General features: G+C 41.3%; 1 protein-coding gene across 1 annotated transcript; it reads left to right on the plus strand.

Annotated features, from left to right (window-relative positions):
* The first annotated feature begins 82 nt into the window (after positions 1-82).
* capn1 (calpain 1) lies at positions 83-18,296 on the plus strand. Its single transcript, XM_056248287.1, has 10 exons — positions 83-139; positions 3,141-3,305; positions 12,797-12,930; positions 13,230-13,398; positions 15,025-15,108; positions 15,795-15,880; positions 15,966-16,040; positions 17,336-17,496; positions 17,683-17,843; positions 17,943-18,296. Exons 1-10 carry the CDS (start codon positions 83-85, stop codon positions 17,961-17,963), a joined length of 1,113 nt encoding a protein of 370 aa, XP_056104262.1. The 3' UTR covers positions 17,964-18,296.
* Positions 18,297-18,366: the final 70 nt, after the last annotated feature.

The raw sequence follows: 18,366 nt of genomic DNA on the forward strand, positions 1-18,366 counted from the left end.
CCATATTAGGTAAAAATCAACTGAAACGTATTGGAAAAAAAATTATTTCTGTCCCTGCTGTGAACTGACCTCCACACAGAGTATGAAGAATATCCAGACTTTAGGAGTCGCTGTCCACGACAGTCCTAAACCTGCCAAAGTACCAGCGCGATAAACACACTCAGCAAAATAGCGTCTAATAATCGTTATCCACAAAATCCTAGAAATTTAGCTGTCACTGCACTGAACACCAGCTGTGCTTCATATGCATACTACATTGGTGTCCTGTGAAGTATTTAAAATAAACTTTTGTCTTTCTTTTTCACTCTTTTGCAGATTTTGCGGTGGAAGACGGAGAAATGTTAGAAATACAGATAATCAAGGTAAACACTACATGCAGCCGATGCCTCTATCATATATTTACCATCATCGCAACACTATAGCTTTTATTCATGGTTTGAATTTGTTTTGTATATTTCTATATATTTTTGATCCATTTTAATTTTAGCTGATTTATTTTAGGACATTTAGTACAGTTTAATGGGTTTAGTTTTAGTTAATAACCCTGATAGTTACTCTCTTGATGGGATGTGAAATGTAACATTGTTAATATTTCTCAAAAGGAGTTTTTGACAATAGCTTTATTTCTATTATGTATTTGCACGGTTTGTTTAGCAGTTTTCTTTCCGATTAGGTCAAGTTATGTTTAAAGGTTGTATCGGCGATTGTGGGTGACGTCACCCCTCCCTCCCGTTTCGTGCATCATGAGCCAAGTCATATCACACGCGCAGTTTTGCTGGTGCTTCGTATGATAAAACGTGCCAGAGTCAGCCATATAGCTACAGATCTAACGTTATGGGGAAAACTCATGGTAACAACAGCTATCTGGAATAATATTATTATTCGGCTAACGTTAGTCCTGAACGTAGGCTAGTGTTATTGCAACACAATGTGTTGGCTAGACATATCAAAGTAGACTCATATAATAAACGTAACTCACACACTAAATCCCTACAATCTGATATTCCCTAGAGCTATCCAAGTTTAGTCGAGCTTCACTCATATCTTTTAAAGAAGGATATTTTGACACACAGTTCACATCTGAAAAAGTCAGCACTAGAGGCTACTCACCTGTCCAGAAGAAACAGTGCAGCGTCCGATTTAAAAATGTTCAAATCTTTAAGCTCTCTCCACCGCTCAAAAGCCTTCCCAATTATTATTGGTTTCTTTAACGAATAACGGCGGTTTTCCCTCGCCCTAATCCTCCTCCTCCTCTTCTCTGGGATTGCCTCTTCCATGTTCACTGGATCTGGTCCGTTGATAGACGCGCTGGCTTCTTCTTCAGCTCTGACTTCGCGTGCAGGGGCAGTGCACGAGCGCAAAAACAAACAAAACCCGCCCCTGTCGGTGATTGGTTGGAACACTGTTTATTTTGGTTTTGAGTGGTGGTTGTACCCATTTGTTTTCGTGTGCAGATCTCAGAGCCGAGGCTGCCCACAGAGACGTGGTGTTTTGACGGCTGCTTATGGGGCGGGCAGCTAGCGGATCGCTAGGAAAGATTAGATGAATGTGATCATTTATATTTGGTCCTGAAATCGCTGATACAACCTTTAACACAGCTTTTATAGGTAGAAAAAAATAATAAAAAGACATTTGTCAATAATGAAGTATTTATATTGGCTTATTTATAATAATTACGCTTTTACTGTGCGTTCACACCGGACGCGAATAGTGCGTCAAATTCGCGTCTACCACGTCTAGTTTGACGCTTGACCACTTTGTGTTAATTCGCGTGTCAATGGCGAAATTGACGCGCGTAAAAACAAAAGTTTGAAGCGAAATTTACGTGCGTCAGAGGCGAAATCCGGAGACGAAAGTTTCGAAACCCGTCGGCGGCCATCTTTTTAGATGTTTATCGAGCATTAGCATTAGCATTATTCGAGAGAGTCACCGCTCGTATATGCTCTGGAGAGCAGAAACAGCTGCGTAGGGGACATCGTCGCTGTACTCGGGTCCACCAGACCCTCCGGAGGCTTTCAGGAGTTTCACAATTTGCTCCAGGAGCTAGGTTTGGTGGACCTAACGGTGAGGACGCTGACGAGGACAGTGTAGGCCGTATAAGGCCTCGGCCTCGAGTGGTCTATGCCTGTCGCGCCCGCGCTCTACAGCCCGGCGCGAGGTTCACCCTCGCCCGCATCCACCTAATCTGTCATTTATTTTTGTTTTGATAATAAATGGAGCCAGCCTCCAAAAGTGAAACCTGTCCTGTGATTTTTTTAATTTATTATACACTAAGTGTTTGTTGTTTTTACATTAAAATAATAATGTTTCATATAATCTAAAATAGATATGGAATAAATAGCATTCAATACAAAATGAGTACTATCTCTCATATATTAAAATTGAGTTTTTATGTGAAAGATCTGCTTTGTTGTGCATTAGAACCACACCAGACATTTTAGTAATATTACAAAATAATTTATTAAAATAACAAACTTTCACTTCACCACGTGACAGCAGCAAGCAGGCTCCTGATTGGTTAACGCGGCGCGAATTGACGCAGAAGTTAAAATTTTTCAACTCGGGCGGCAGACGCGAATTCGCGTCAAACGCGTGAATGCACAAATAGCACTAACTAAATCATTCGCCGCAGGATTTTTTTACGCGCATAACGCGTCTTTGCATTGACTTAACATTGAAATCACTTGCGCCTGATGCGCTATTCGCATCCGGTGTGAACGCACCATTAGGCTCCATGTTTTTTATCACTCTTTATACAAAGTTTTTATATTTTTGGAAGGATTGTCCCTTTGCATCACAAACAAATGTGTTGACCCTTGACCCTTTACTCATTAAAGTCATTGCAATGAACAAATGGATTATCTGTAATGTAAACTAATGTCACACTTGCTAACATTAGGTATGTTCACATGCACTAATATTCATCAATTCAGTTTCTGGAAGTTAGATCAACCCTAAACATTGCAATCCGATTCACATATTTGTTTACATAGGAATCGCATGTATTCTGAACTAAACTTCAGGCATCTCAGTCTGATTGAGCCATCACTAATATCGATAATAAGCAGATCTTTGGTGTGCATGAGTGTATCTTGATGAGTTTTTCAGGAGGTAAACGAGGTGTGTGTGTGTGTGGTCAGGTGGAGGACCCGGGATGCCTGTGGGCGCGGGTCCTGAGAGGAGCAAGCGTTCAGCCGGACAGCCCTGAGGAGTACGAGCAGCTGAGGGTGCAGATGAACCTCTTCTACCACGAGGTCAACATGGACCTCCAGAAGCTGAAGCCGGCAGAACTGAAGCAGGGGCTGGTATGGCAGATCAGGGATATGAAGAGTAATAACTTCCTATGATTCATATTTGGGGGTTTGCCTTGTCCTGCGGTGCAACATGCTGCTCTACCAGTCTGAATACTCATTCCTTTTCATGGTTTTAGAAGGCTAAATATCATTTAATCAGAGCAATGGCATAACCGGAGAAAGTGGGAGAGTCGTAGTGAAGAAACATTAAACATCTTATATTTTTCTGCTAATTTTTCGAGACTCTGTTCTACACACTGGACACCTTTTCTCTTAAACTAACACTTATTACCTACATATGCAAATGTTTTTTACTCATTTTCATCATTTAAGCATAAGATTTGAGTTCATGAGAAACAAACAAAAGTCAAGTATGTCTAAAGTGACATAAGTGTCAAAAGTGTTGCTAATTCTTTTATAATTCCTAATGCAACTTTTACTTCATTTTAAGTGAGAGAATACTTGAAATATTAGTAAATTATTTAATTGTAACTAGTACATTTTCTTTCCCATTTAAAAGAGACGTGTCAGGGTTCCAGACTGCGACCATTTTTTGAGGATGTGCGAGTTAAAATGTTATGTGGTCGCATTTGTGCGAGTGGACGCTTGAGCAACAGAACGCCGTTGTATCAGCAGCTGCAGTCCGTAACTTATGTTCAAAATAAACGAGTAGGCTACATCATGAATACATTTTCCAAACCGTGTTTTTGACTTATTCTGAATCACTACGGTACGCCTATAATAAGTGTTTATATTCGGACTATTTTATCCCGAGGTCGTCTCGGCTGCGGAGTAGCCCAGTGCCTGCGTGACTCGCCATAGACATTATCGGAGAGAAGTAGCTCCGTCTACAATGTTCTTCCGCAAGACACGTGCAGTTTATTTATTGACGAACGTAGACGTCACGCGCATTGCACACTGATGGTGAAACGCGCCAATTACGAATTCACGAATTAAGGCATATAAAAATGATAAAAATGGTCTCACGAAACACAGAGCCCCTTCCTACGTCTTTTCAGCGGTTATATTTTCCTCTGTCGAGCGATTACTCTCATGATCGCTCGACAGAGGAAAAGGAAATTATTATAAAATGCAGAAGGTAAGGAGTGTGAGATTTCTGCTTTTTGTTACAACTATAAACTTTGATAACGAAAAATCTGTATCAGTTTATTATAATACTCTAATCTTTTAAAATGTAATGCATACATTTGAATGTTTAATGATTTTTAAAAGATAGAAAGATGATAATAGATAGATAGATAGATAGATAGATAGATAGATAGATAGATAGATAGATAGAATATGATTCAAATGTAAATAGATAGATTGTATATAATTCAAATGTAAAATGCTTAAAATTACAAATTTAAATTACTGTCCAAAATCCTGAAATTTGGCAATGATAATTAATATATTACAGGTATTTATGCTGAAACCCAGAAAGCCTTTGCTAGCCTTGGTCCATTAAAACCACTATTCATCAGCATGCATTGATTAATCCCATGGCATGTAGCAAAAAAAGAAAAGAAAAAAGGTGCGACCAAATCATATGCTGGTGCGACCAACTGAGAAAGTTGGTAGCACCAGTGCAACCAGTGCAAAAGTTAGTCTGGAGCCCTGCGTGTTTCGAGAGTGTTTGATCCTTTAGTGTTAAGGTCATTGCACACCGAGTCTGAAATTCTCGTCCGAAGTTTTCACACGTAAAAAAATAAATGCGACCTCACGTTGTGTCAATAGGTGCGTTTCCATTACAGATTTGCGCAAAACTTGTGCGATTTTTTTTTTTCTTCTCTTCTAAATGTCAACAAAAAACTATTGTGAAATGACAGTGTTTCCATTAACCGATGTTATGCGACTAAAACGTAATTTTTTCCTCTCGCGATAATCCTTCCAAAAATCATGGCGATGGATGTTGGAAGGTTTACGTATGTCTCAGCTGCTGCAGAGCGTGCCGAAATCGAAACTGCTGATGAGATATAAAGGAACATATCTAGTGGAAAATGAGAATGTTACGAAAATAAGAATGCATTACTTTGCACTTGTATAGTCGTTTAAAAAATAATCGTTTATCCTAGCCCTACTGAGAAGCCTTGTGTTGAAAATGTGTGTTGCCCCCTTTTCAAGTTCTATGAATCAATTGTTCAATCATGGAGTTTGTTAAAATTTTCAAGAGTGGGTGATGAAAATTATGGAGGTGCAGAACCTTTGTTTTTTAACCCTTTTTTTAAGCTACAGCCTCCATTATCAGGTTCTGTAATTGAAATGTTTTTGAATGCTGGAATAACTAGAGTTCTAGATCTGCTTGATATAACAAGAGGTCAGTGGAGAACGGCTCAGTCACTGGCTGACCTGGGGTGCGTTTCCCAAAAGCATCGTTGGCCAACTATGATCGCCATTTCCATTGAACTCTATTGGTAACGACGGAACTTGTGACCATAGTTGGCTTTGGGAAACGCACCCCAGGTCGGGATGAGGCCAGTAAGAACAGTGGAAGGCGTAGTTAAGAGCTTCAAGGCTTGTTTCCCCCCAGTATTCACATCATTTGTAGATTCTGCTTTAAAAAGTCGCTTGTTGGTAAAGAGTTTTCCAGCATTAAAAGTTGTCTCTAAAAAATGTTTGGAAATCAAAGAGAATACTAAGGTTCTTTTGTTAAAGGGGTTTGAATTTTTGGATTTCCAAAGTGTGGGGAAGAAAACCGTTTATTATGTTTGTGCTAAATCGGCACACTTTGGCCAGTTGAAGGAAAGGATAGATACTAAATGGAGGACGTACCTATCAGTGCCCAGAGATGTGGATCCCTCATGGAGATCTGGAGTGGAGAATACTCCACAGTGTGTTGGCTACAAACTACTTTGTTTCTAAATTTAATGAAGTGGTTTTACCTGAATGTTCTTTCTGTAGGGCTTCCGATACTGTATTTCATTTATTCTGTGAGTGTTCAAGGCTGGTTCCACTTTTTGTACTTTTGGAAAAACTAATTATGAAATTGGGTTTTTCTTTTACAAAGACCCTTTTTATTTTTGGTTGCAAGTATAAACAGTCATGGCGCGAACAGTGTGTGCTTGCCAATTTATTAATGGGCCAAGCCAAGTTAGCAATCCTGAAAACACATCAATGTAAAAATGCTGCTCAAGATGTTGATTTGTTGTTTCTTTTAAATCATTGGTAGAATTTAGGGTTGCTATTGAATTTGCATATTACAAACAAACTGATAATGTACCTTTCTTTACAATGAGGTGGGGCGTGAGAGATGCTTTAGTGACAATTAGTGAGTTTGGAAATTTGGTTTTTAATTGGTAAAATTACCAATTAAACTTTATATTTTATTATTTATGTATGTATATGTATATATATGTTTTTTTAATTAATTTATTTATTTTTTATTTATGTGTGTTTTTTGTATATTAGCTCTGTAATGTTCTGGAAAATGGGGTAAATTTAAAAGGGTTTTAAAAGTCAAAAGTCTCTCTCTCTTTCTCTCTCTCTTTCTCTCCCTCTCTCTCTCTCTCTCTCTCTCTCTCTCTCTCTCTCCTCCTCTCTCTCTCTCTCTCTCTCTCTCTCTCTCTCCTCCTCTCTCTCTCTCTCTCTTTCTCTCCCTCTCTCTCCCTCTCTCTCTCTCTCTCTCGCTCTCTCTCTCTCTCTCCTCCTCTCTCTCTCTCTCTCTCTCTCAAAATTCAAATGAGCTTTATTGGCATGACTTATACAGTATTGCCAAAGCATTGGCCATTACATAGGCAATGAACAAATAATCGATAAATTAATAATGTAAACAAATGCATGAATATATTACATTTATATCATAATGAATCAAAATGAAATATATCAAAATGAAAATAAACACACACACAAAAAAACAACAAGAACAACAACACACAGTTTTGAACCAACATTCAGACTTTAGTTTTGTCCACTGGCTGACTCTCGTAGTTTGTGGCAGGCTATTACATACTTTGCTGCTGTTGTGATTGAGCAAGAGTTTTCTCCCAAAATATGAATTAATTTTTCAGAATTTGGCAATGCCATAAAATTTGGTTCTAGCTGTTGAAATCTAGTGAAATAGTCCGATCTAATGCTGTGATAGTGATCGCAGTGTATGAGGAAGTGTTCTTCTGTCTCCACCTCCCTCTGAGAGCACAGAGAACACAGTCTCTGCTCACACACACACACACACACACACACACACACACACACACACACACACACACACACACACACACACACACACACACACACACAGTCTCTGCTCTCTCGGCTGCCATCTCTGCCGGTGCCGGCCTCTCTCTACAGCCAGACTGTGGTCACTCAGCCTGTATCTGGTTAGGGTCTTTCTCACTTTATGCTCTTTCACACAGCTCAGGTATTCTGCTGGTTTATACTCTCTTTTCAGGTTTAAATAGAGTTCCATCTTCTTTTGTAATTTAGTAGCATCTTTCCAATAGTTAATGTAATTTAGTTTTTGTAATTGTATAATTTGGTTTGGCCAGAGAGTGCTGTGCTGGTCTGGCTGTAGTTTGAGCATCAGCTGTGAGAGTGCGCTCCGGGGCCGGTTCTGCTCCTGACACCGCAGGGCTTCGGCCTGGGATGAGCTCGGGTCACTGCGCTCCAGGGCCGGTTCTGCTCCAGACACCGCAGGGCTTCGGCCTGGTATGAGCTCGGGTCACTGCGCTCCAGGGCCGGTTCTGCTCCAGACACCGCAGGGCTTCGGCCTGGTATGAGCTCGGGTCACTGCGCTCCAGGGCCGGTTCTGCTCCAGACACCGCAGGGCTTCGGCCTGGTATGAGCTCGGGTCACTGCGCTCCAGGGCCGGTTCTGCTCCAGACACCGCAGGGCTTTGGCCTGGTATGAGCTCGGGTCACTGCGCTCCAGGGCCGGTTCTGCTCCAGACACCGCAGGGCTTCGGCCTGGTATGAGCTCGGGTCACTGCGCTCCGGGGCCGGTTCTGCTCCAGACACCGCAGGGCTTTGGCCTGGTATGAGCTCGGGTCACTGCGCTCCAGGGCCGGTTCTGCTCCAGACACCGCAGGGCTTCGGCCTGGTAAGAGCTCGGGTCACTGCGCTCCAGGGCCGGTTCTGCTCCTGACACCGCAGGGCTTCGGCCTGGTATGAGCTCGGGTCACTGCGCTCCGGGGCCGGTTCTGCTCCTGACACCGCAGGGCTTCGGCCTGGTAAGAGCTCGGGTCACTGCGCTCCAGGGCCGGTTCTGCTCCTGACACCGCAGGGCTTCGGCCTGGTATGAGCTCGGGTCACTGCGCTCCGGGGCCGGTTCTGCTCCTGACACCGCAGGGCTTCGGCCTGGTATGAGCTCGGGTCACTGCGCTCCGGGGCCGGTTCTGCTCCAGACACCGCAGGGCTTCGGCCTGGTAAGAGCTCGGGTCACTGCGCTCCGGGGCCGGTTCTGCTCCTGACACCGCAGGGCTTCGGCCTGGTAAGAGCTCGGGTCACTGCGCTTCAGGTGCTGGAAGAACTTTATAGCTCTTTTTTGGATAGTGATCAATAAGGGGTATTGTCCTAGTTCAGCTCTGCACGAGTTGTTTGGTGTCGCTCTGTTTACTTTTAGGATGCTTTTACAAATTTGGGTATGCAGAGTTTCGATTTCCTCTTTTTCCCATTTTGAGAAATCTTGGGTTTTTAGAGGTCCCCATACCTCACTGCCGTACAGAGCAATCGGTTCGATTATTGCTTTTAGGATTTTTAGCCAGGTTTGAATTGGAATTTCATGTCGAATAGTATTTTTAATCATGTAGAAGACCCTCATCGCTTTCGCCTTCAGTTCAGTCACAGCCAGATTAAAGTTCCCTGTCGAACTCAGTTTTAGCCCCAGATATGTGTATTCGTGGGTGTGTTGGAGGACTTGGTTTCCTGCTCTGAAGATGTATTTATTTTCCTACACCTGGATCTATTTTGAAAAATCATTATTTTAGTTTTTGCGAGGTTAATTTTGAGAGCCCACGTTTGACTGAATGTCTCTACGACGTCGAGGAGCTGCTGTAGTCCCTCTTTTGTTTTCGACAGAAGGACTAAATCATCTGCAAAGAGGAGACACTTAACTTCTGATTGCGTCAGGGTTGGGCCGGGGGCCGTGGAGTTATTTAAGGCTTTGGCTAGTTCGTTTATATAAATGTTAAATAGAGTGGGGCTCAATGGGCAACTTGTCTGACTCCTCGTTGTTGGGAGAAAAATTCTGTTCGCTTATTCCCTATTTTTACAGCACATGTATTGTTTTTATACATGGTGCTTATCAAATCAAATGTTTTCCCTCCAATCCCATTTTCCAGTAGTTTTAGGAAGAGTCCTTCGTGCCAGATCGAATCGAAAGCCTTCTCAAAGTCAATAAAGCAAGCGAAGACTTTGGATTTATTTTGGTATACATGTTTATCAATGATCATGTGAAGAGTGTAAATGTGGTCAGATGTTCTGTGTTTGGGCAGAAATCCAATTTGACTTTTGTCCAGAATTTTGTGGGTTTTGAGAAAGTTCTGCAATCTTATATTAATAATTGAACAGAATATTTTCCCCAGGTTGCTATTGATACATATGCCTCTGTAATTGTTTGGCTCATATTTGTCTCCTTGTTTAAAGATTGGTGTGATTAGGCCTTGGTTCCAGGTGTCGGGGAAATATCCTACTCTCAAAATAATGTTGAATAATTTGGTTATTGCGGTTTTAAATTTGTCATTGGTGTATTTGATCATTTCATTTAATATTCCATCTATGCCACATGCCTTGTTGGGTTTCAAAGCATGTAGTCTCTCTGTAAGCTCATTTACTGTGATTGGGAAATCCAGGGGGTTCTGATTGTCTTTAATTTTTTCTTTCAGGATTTCTAATTTGGTTTTTAATTCATTTCGAGCAGGATTTGTTTCAGTTGTTTTGTACAGATTTTCAAAGTGTGTCCTCCATATGTCCCCGTTTTGAATGGCCAGTTCTTCCTGTTGTGGCCTATAGAGCTTGTTCCAATTGTTCCAGAAGTTACTGGTATTTATTGACTCCTCCATTTCTTGAAATAATTGTTCTGTGTGTTCTTCCTTTTTTACTCTAAGAGTTTGTTTGTACAGTCTAAGGGCTTCGTGATATTGATGGCGGAGTTCTTCATTGTCGGGATCTCTGTGTTTTTGATTTGACAGATTTCGTACTGTTGTTCGGATATTTTTGCACTCACTGTCAAACCACATTTCTTTGTTTTTTTTTGGTTTCCTTTTTGATGATTTATTTTTCAAATTGCACATGGATGCTGATTGGTGGAATATTTTGGTAATGTCACTAAGTGCCAGATTTATGCCTAATTTATTTTGTGAATATGTGTTCATTATAAATTTGTCCAATAATAATTTGATCGTTTGACTTTCTATTGCATTTTGATAGTTTTCTGTGCTGTTATTTGTCCACTTGTAGGGTGGTTGCAGCTTCAGTAAATGAGAGGGCTGTCTGCGTGATTCATTGGTATGAGTTCGTCTTAAATACAGTGTAATTTTACAGTGGTCTGACAGAGGTGTTTGAGGACTGACTGTGAATGCCCTGAGATGCACTGGGTCAATGTCTGTAATGAAGTAGTCTACAGTACTGTTGCCCAAGAAAGAATTAAAGGTGTAACAACCGAAAGAGTCTCCCCGTATACGGCCGTTCACTATATACAGGCCCAGTGATCGACAGAGCTCTAGCAGGCTTTTCCCACTTCTGTTTGTGAATTTGTCATAATTGTTTCTTAGGTGGTATGAGGGCAGAGAGTGGCTGGTGTTTGTGATATATTTGTCTCCCTTAACAAAGTCTGGTTCATTTCCAGTTCTGGCATTTAAATCGCCACACATTAACACATTCCCTTTAGTCTGGAAATGGCAGATCTCCTCCTGCAGGATGGAGAAGGTTTCTTCACTGTAATAGGGGGACTCAGCTGGGGGAAGGTATATAGCACACAAGAATATATGACGATCTGTGGAGACGATGTCTTTTTGGATTTTTAACCAAATATTAAATTTTCCGATTTGTATATCTGTGATTGAGTTTATGAGGTGTGCTCTATACCATATCAGCATTCCCCCTGACTCCCTGCCCTGAGTCACCCCTCTTAGTTTCGTCGATGGTAGGACTATTTCCCTAAATCCAATTGGACAGCCAGTGGACAAATCTCTAACATTCCATGTTTCCTGTAGAATTATAATGTCAGAGTTCTCAATTTCTTTTTTAAAGTCCGAATGTTGGCTCTTGATACCAAAAACAGAGGACCTCAGTCCTTGAATGTTCCAACATGTGACTTTCAGGGAATATGAGCTCATTAAATAATCACATTTGTTATTTCAAAACAAGACAGACATCAGTATATTGAATTGACAAATCAAGAAGAATATATTAAATGATCCAAGAAAATAAATTAAATGTATAAATCAGGTGAAATAAATATAAAAGATATCATATTCATATTACAAATACATAGTTTTTTTTCTGTTTTTTTTCAAGTATAATAAATAATATGAGGTTTCTAAAAATCTGGTATAAAATGAGTATAAAATAAAAATAAACACATAGTACACATGCATACACTTCCATACTTTTTTTCTTTTCTTTTTTTTAAGAGTAATAAATAATATGTTTCTAAGAATCTGATTTAAAATAAGTAGAAATAAAACACTCTCACACATACACACACAATCATACATACATTTTCATTTTCTTAACTCACTTTCTTTTTTTCTTTTGTCTTTTTTTTTTGTGAGTCACTAACCCATGAGATGTGAGCACAGCAGAGTCAACATGTGCTGGATGTTTGTGAGGTCTCTGGATGGAGATGAGGCCGGCTGGCTGTGGGCTGTGCTGGGGCTGCAGTGGCTCAGGGATCTGCCGGCTGCTTCAGCATAGCTCCGTCTGTCCGGGTGTTGCTGCTGCTGCTGCTGATGATGATGATCATGTGGATGAGAAGGCGAGGGGGCTGCAGGCCTGGTCATGCGGTGTGTTCCAGGGGGGAAGACAGAGCCTGTCGTGGGGTTCCTCCGGTCAGGGCTGAAGTGGTGGAGGGGGTGGTGTTTTGGGGGGTGTCCCTGCAGTAGCTCTATGGGGTGTCCATGAGGACGCTGCGGTGCGCTGGAGCTGCGATTGAGTGCGATGTCCTTCAGGGTTTTGGCAAAGATGGGGACTGCCCTTCTGTGGAGGTGGACATGGTCATATAGGCTGCTGAGATCCAGTGTGGGGTGCTGAGCCAGGTGTACGTTGGGCTTTAGGGCACAGTCTCTGGATACTCTAGCATTTAGATGCCGGATGGTGTCTGGGTGGAAGTCCGAGCGCAGTAGCAGGGTGGAGAGGATGATTTTGGAGTTGGGGAAGTTGGAGGATGCCTTCTCAGTCACGTTTATGAGAGCTGTAGCTACTCTCTCTCGCTGAGCTCGGAGGTCGTTGGTGCCGGTGTGGATGATGATGTGGCTGGGGGAACCCAGCTGCTCTTCACACAAGAGCTCCAGGGCCTTCTCACTGTCTCTCTCTCTCTCTCTCTCTCTCTCTCTCTCTCTCTCTCTCTAGTTCTGGCAGTTCGGCGAGTGGCTGGACGTGGTGATTGATGACCGTCTGCCGGTGAAGGATGGGAAGCTGTTGTTCGTTCACTCAGCGGAGGGTGGAGAGTTCTGGAGCGCTCTGCTGGAGAAGGCCTACGCCAAGTAAACATTCATTCATTCACTCATGTGTTTATTAAGTACCGATAAACACAACAGTAGTTGATCCATAGTGCTGTAGAAATGAGATAAAGCAATGAAAGGAAACATCAGCAATCAGAAAATCAGCAAATTTAACATACAAAGTTTAAAAAGCCAAAGTAAATTTTTTTAGATTTAAACTCGTTTAAGGGGAGACTATTCCATCGCCTAGGCCCAACTATTGCAAATGCACGACCACCTCTTGCTAATCCCTAACTCTACGTGTGAAACGCCGTTCGCTGAGTTTCTGCTGTGTTCTCCAGGCTGAACGGCTGTTACGAGGCTCTGTCGGGCGGCAGCACGTCCGAGGGCTTCGAGGACTTCACAGGCGGGGTCACCGAGATGTACGAGCTGAATAAAGCGCCCGCTGACCTCTTCAGCATCATCGGCCGAGCCGTGGAGAGAGGCTCGCTGCTGGGCTGCTCTATCGACGTGAGCGCTGACTCTCTCTCTCTCACTCGGCCTAATGCTTGAACTATGGAAGCTTGTTTCCGCCACAGAATGAAAAATAAAAAAGGTAATTGCGCCTTTTTATCTCACAATTCTGACTTTTTTTCTCACAATTGCGAGTTTACATCTCGCAATTCTGAGTTTATTTCTCAGAATTGCGTGAAAGTCGCAATTGCGAGATATAAAGTCAGAATTGCGAGATATAAAGTCAGAATTGCGTGATATAAAGTCAGAATTGCGTGATAGTCGCAATTGCGTGATATAAAGTCAGAATTGCGTGATAGTCGCAATTGCGTGATATAAAGTCAGAATTGCGTGATAGTCGCAATTGCGTGATATAAAGTCAGAATTGCGAGATATAAAGTCAGAATTGCGTGATATAAAGTCAGAATTGCGTGATATAAAGTCAGAATTGCGTGATATAAAGTCTCAATTCTGTCTTTTTTTCTCGCAATTGCGACTTTATTTCTCATAATTGCGACTTTATATCTCGAGATTCTGACATCTTTTCTCAGAATTGCGACTTTATATCTCGCAATTGCGACTTTATTTCTCAGAATTGCGACTTTATATCTCGCAATTGCGACTTTATTTCTCAGAATTGCGACTTTATATCTCGCAATTGCGACTTTATTTCTCACAATTCTGACTTCATATCTCGCAATTGTGAGATAAAAAGTCGCAATTATTTTTTCATTTTTTTTATTCAGTGGCGGAAACAAGCTTCCATACACTTTTCAGTGAGGTGTTAGTATGTAATAAGCTGTTTAGCAGCAGACCGCCAATCAGAAGCAGCCTCATTATATATTCATGAGCTTTGTACGTCACAGAAACTTGATTGTGTTTCAGATTCTGAGGTCTGTGTTGTGTTTCTTTGTCTTTGCAATATAAACTATATAATTATATAGTTTGTTAAATAGGGCTGGGTATCGAGTTCGATTCTTTTACGGCACCATTCTTTCACACAGAGACACGCAGAACATGCAGGAATCATATTTACATTTTTTGCCTTTTGCCGTGTAATATTCTCACTTTGACAACATTTCATTTGAGAGAAACTATCCTCACATCACATAAGAAGGTCTACACTTCAACCCATCAATATATATAATGTGCATCTTAATGTAATACTACTATTGCTTCTAATAATACTACTAATAATACAATTTTCATTAAAACTCATTTTCTTCCATGTTATAATTTTAACAGTAAACCTCTGTTGTGTTGCACTTGTTTGACAAATAATTAAAGGGCTTGTTTAATTTTTATTTGAATAAAAGATAAATTAATGTTTTGTGCCTTCATTTGATTACCAGAAAAATTCAAATACACAACACAAAATAATGTTTTTTGTTTTTTGTTTTACTTTTTTTTTTGTTAAAGCTTTGGCACGTTTAGAGGAACATGCTAATTTGAGTTTTCTAAGTTTTTAATCTAATATTTATATCTCATTTCAGCTTTATATAAATTCGGGAAAATTATTTCAACAGTTGTAGTTTTAGTTAATGATCACAACACTGCTAAGTCTGATTATTTGGCTCATGTGTGTATTGGTGAGGGTGTTTAAGTTCATTGTCTGATTGCATTACGCTTCTTTTTGTCCTCAAGATCACCAGTAAGTTCGACATGGAGGCGGTGACCTTTAAGAAGCTGGTCAAAGGTCACGCGTACTCAGTGACTGGAGTGGAAGAGGTGAGCCAGAGACTTAAACACAAACACTTACTATTCACAACAATCGAGCGAGTTTTAGATGCAGAATATCTTTCTTTGAGGTTCCTGTCATGCTTTCAAGTCAGATAAAGTTCCCAGGGAATGAATGAGCTGACTAAAACTTGTATATTTTTAATGCCATGTAAGTCGCTTTGGATAAAAGCATCTGCCTGATGCATAAATGTGAGTGAAATTCAGGCATCCCAGCTTTCCTTAGAAGCCCCGGGAGTCTCCCGCATGTGGAAAGCCATCCCTAATGATGCCTGCATATTAAATACAGTATCCCAGAAATCAAGTCAAGCGAGAGAGAATAATATAAATCAAAAAGGACATTAGATATGTTTCTGGTCTTATTGTGGACGATTGTTCAGTGCATGTAATTTTTAAATCAAAATTTTTTAAATAGACTTGTACGCTGAGGCCTGGGAAGTGTGCAATAACTTGGTGTTCTGCTTGTTGTAATTTGTTTTAATTTTATTTTTTTGGTTGAATCTTTTATTGGATGTGTCATGAGTGTTTATGAAGCCTATGTGTACATCTATACCTGTTATTAGTTTTTTACGTGTATTTATTGTCTGTAAGGGCACTCTTGAGTCCATGACAAATTTCCCCTAGGGGACAATAAAGTATATTCTATTCTAATTCCTAATCAAATCTGTGTTGATCAGGTGGTCTACAGGGGAAGCATGACTAAACTGGTGCGCATCAGGAACCCGTGGGGGGAGGTGGAGTGGACGGGAGCCTGGAGTGACAAGTGAGAAACAAAAAGATGAACTGATAGAGTGTGTTTTACTGTGATGATATTGCTCTGATGACCGATCTGGTGTGTGTGTGTTCAGCTCTCGGGAATGGGACAACGTGGACCGCTCCGTCCGGGGCCGCTTACAGAACCGCAGCGAGGACGGAGAGTTCTGGTGAGTGGATCATGATCTGACAGGTTTAGATTAGCAGTTAGTCCCATAGTATTAGGAAAAAGTCCCTAGATTTCCTTAGCAACACCCTAGAAACCACCTAGCAAACACCGAACACCCTAGTGGTTCTCAAGCATTAAAATTAGTCTGGGCTTGAAGTCAAAAAGCCTGAGAACCACCAGCAAGAACCTATAAATGCCTATGAACTGGTCAGAACACCTTAGCAACCACATAGCAACACCCTAGAAGCTACCAAGCAAACAACACAAATCACCTTAGCAAAGATCTATAAATGTCCTATCAATCATTCAGACACTTTAGTACATGCATGGCAACAACCCTATAAAACACCCGAACCACCTGGCAACAACCTATCAATGCTCTATAAACGTTCTGAACACTTTAGCAACTACATAGCAACAGCCCTAGAAACCACCTGAACACCTGAATCATCAGAACAACCTGGCAACAACCTATTAATGCTCTATAAATGTTAAGAACACTGCAACAACCACCTAGCAACCACACAGAAAAGTCTAGCAACGACCTATACAAAATATTCAGAACACCTTAGCAACGCCCTAGTGACCAGAAACCACACAGAACACCCTAGCAACGACCTATAAATGCCCTACAAACTTTTCAGAACACCTTAGCAACACCCTAGAAACCAGAAACCACACAGAACACCCTGGCAACAACCTACCAATGCTCTATAAACCATTCAGAACACATTAGAAACCACTTAATGTTCAACAATATTATTTATTTGACTGCACTGACACTATTGGATGAGAACTGAACTGAGCTGGACGATGACATCACTTTTTTTTTTTTTGCACAGCCACTTTATAGCCGAATTGAACTAATTTACTAATTGATCATCTTTACAATGGAACTGAATCAACACTGAACTGACTTCAGCTCACCGTAAATCTGCTTTGAACCCATCAGTAAAGCGCTATAAAAATAAAGGTGACTTGACTTGACTAGAAACCACACACAACACCCTAGCAATGACCTATAAATGCCCTACAAACTATTCCGAACACCTTAGCAACCACATAGCAACGCCCTAGAAACCACCCAGCATAATGCCAACAAGTTTTGCTCTGACAAATTCCACTGACATTTTAAATGTACTAATTTTGTGCACAGGCACACATTCGTTTACAGTTTTGACCCAGCACCTGTGAAAATGAAAATCTTCGCGCTCAGAGAGGAAGGATAAAGAAAGCAATTTGGTTTTTAAGATTTGACAGTACCGGTCTCTCTTTCTCTCTCTCTCTCTCTCTCAGGATGTCGTTCAGTGATTTCCTGCGCGAGTTCAGCCGCTTGGAGATCTGTAACCTGACGCCGGACGCTCTCCAGGCGAGTCAGGTGAAGAAGTGGAGCACGTCGCTCTATCAGGGCGAGTGGAGGAGAGGCAGCACGGCTGGCGGCTGCAGGAACTTCCCAGGTACAGCATCCGCACAAGGACATCGCTGGCTCAGTGTTAGCGTTGGGAAATTATTGGAATCGAAACTGTGAATCGATAAGCATAATCTGAATTTAAATCACTAAAGTTCAAACGATACCCAACTTTAGTCAGTGTCTGCAAAATGGCAAAATCTTCATCATCCTCTTATGTTCCCATAAACCATAGCCACGTTCTGGATCAACCCTCAGTTCAAGGTGGCCTTAAAACATCCGGATTCTCCTGGCCAATCAGATTGCAGCTTCCTGGTGGCGCTGATGCAGAAGGACCGCAGGAAGAAGCGGAGAGAAGGAGAGGACATGGAGACCATCGGGTTCGCTATTTACGAGGTCAGAAAGCAGATCGCTGTTGTTTGTGTTCACTTGTTTTTGGCTCTGTTTGATTGCTCTTTTTGATTGGTCATTTCTTTTTCACCTTTATTTCTGCAGGTGCCAAATGAGGTACGATGAGAGGCCTTTTGAATGACTGTGAATTTTAGATTGAGATATTTCAGAGTTTTGAAGCTCTTTAAATACTGTAGAACATGGAGAGAAAAAGCATTTGGTCCGTAAAGGTAAATAAGATCATCTTGAGGACACTGGGTCTGTTTCACTAATAGTTGCATGGATTATTCATATTCATACTCATACTTCTCACACAAAATGTCTGCCTAATTCCTAACACATGCATACACATGTGAATATGTTCTTAACCTCCTTCTAATGTTAATGAATTTGGAGTACTCTAAATGAGTGACCTCATGACCAAGGTTAGTCATTTGCTTAAAACGCACACACCGTCTCCATATAAGGGCTTTCCACCACTCTTTTTTTTTTTGTGGTAAATTTAGAATACATTTTAGTATGAAAGTCG

This window comes from Rhinichthys klamathensis, unplaced genomic scaffold, assembly GCF_029890125.1.
Source record: "Rhinichthys klamathensis goyatoka isolate OS25496 unplaced genomic scaffold, OSU_Roscu_1.1 h1tg000054l_1, whole genome shotgun sequence".
In the NCBI taxonomy this organism is placed as follows: Eukaryota; Metazoa; Chordata; class Actinopteri; order Cypriniformes; family Leuciscidae; genus Rhinichthys; species Rhinichthys klamathensis.

Coding starts and splice junctions, on each gene's coding strand:
- capn1 (XM_056248287.1), top strand. CDS start 83: ATGAAGAATATCCAGACTTTAGGAGTCGCTGTCCACGACAGTCCTAAA. Junction 13,399..15,024: donor TGCTGGGCTGCTCTATCGAC/GTGAGCGCTGAC, acceptor TTTGTCCTCAAG/ATCACCAGTAAGTTCGACAT. Junction 15,881..15,965: donor ACGGGAGCCTGGAGTGACAA/GTGAGAAACAAA, acceptor GTGTGTGTTCAG/CTCTCGGGAATGGGACAACG.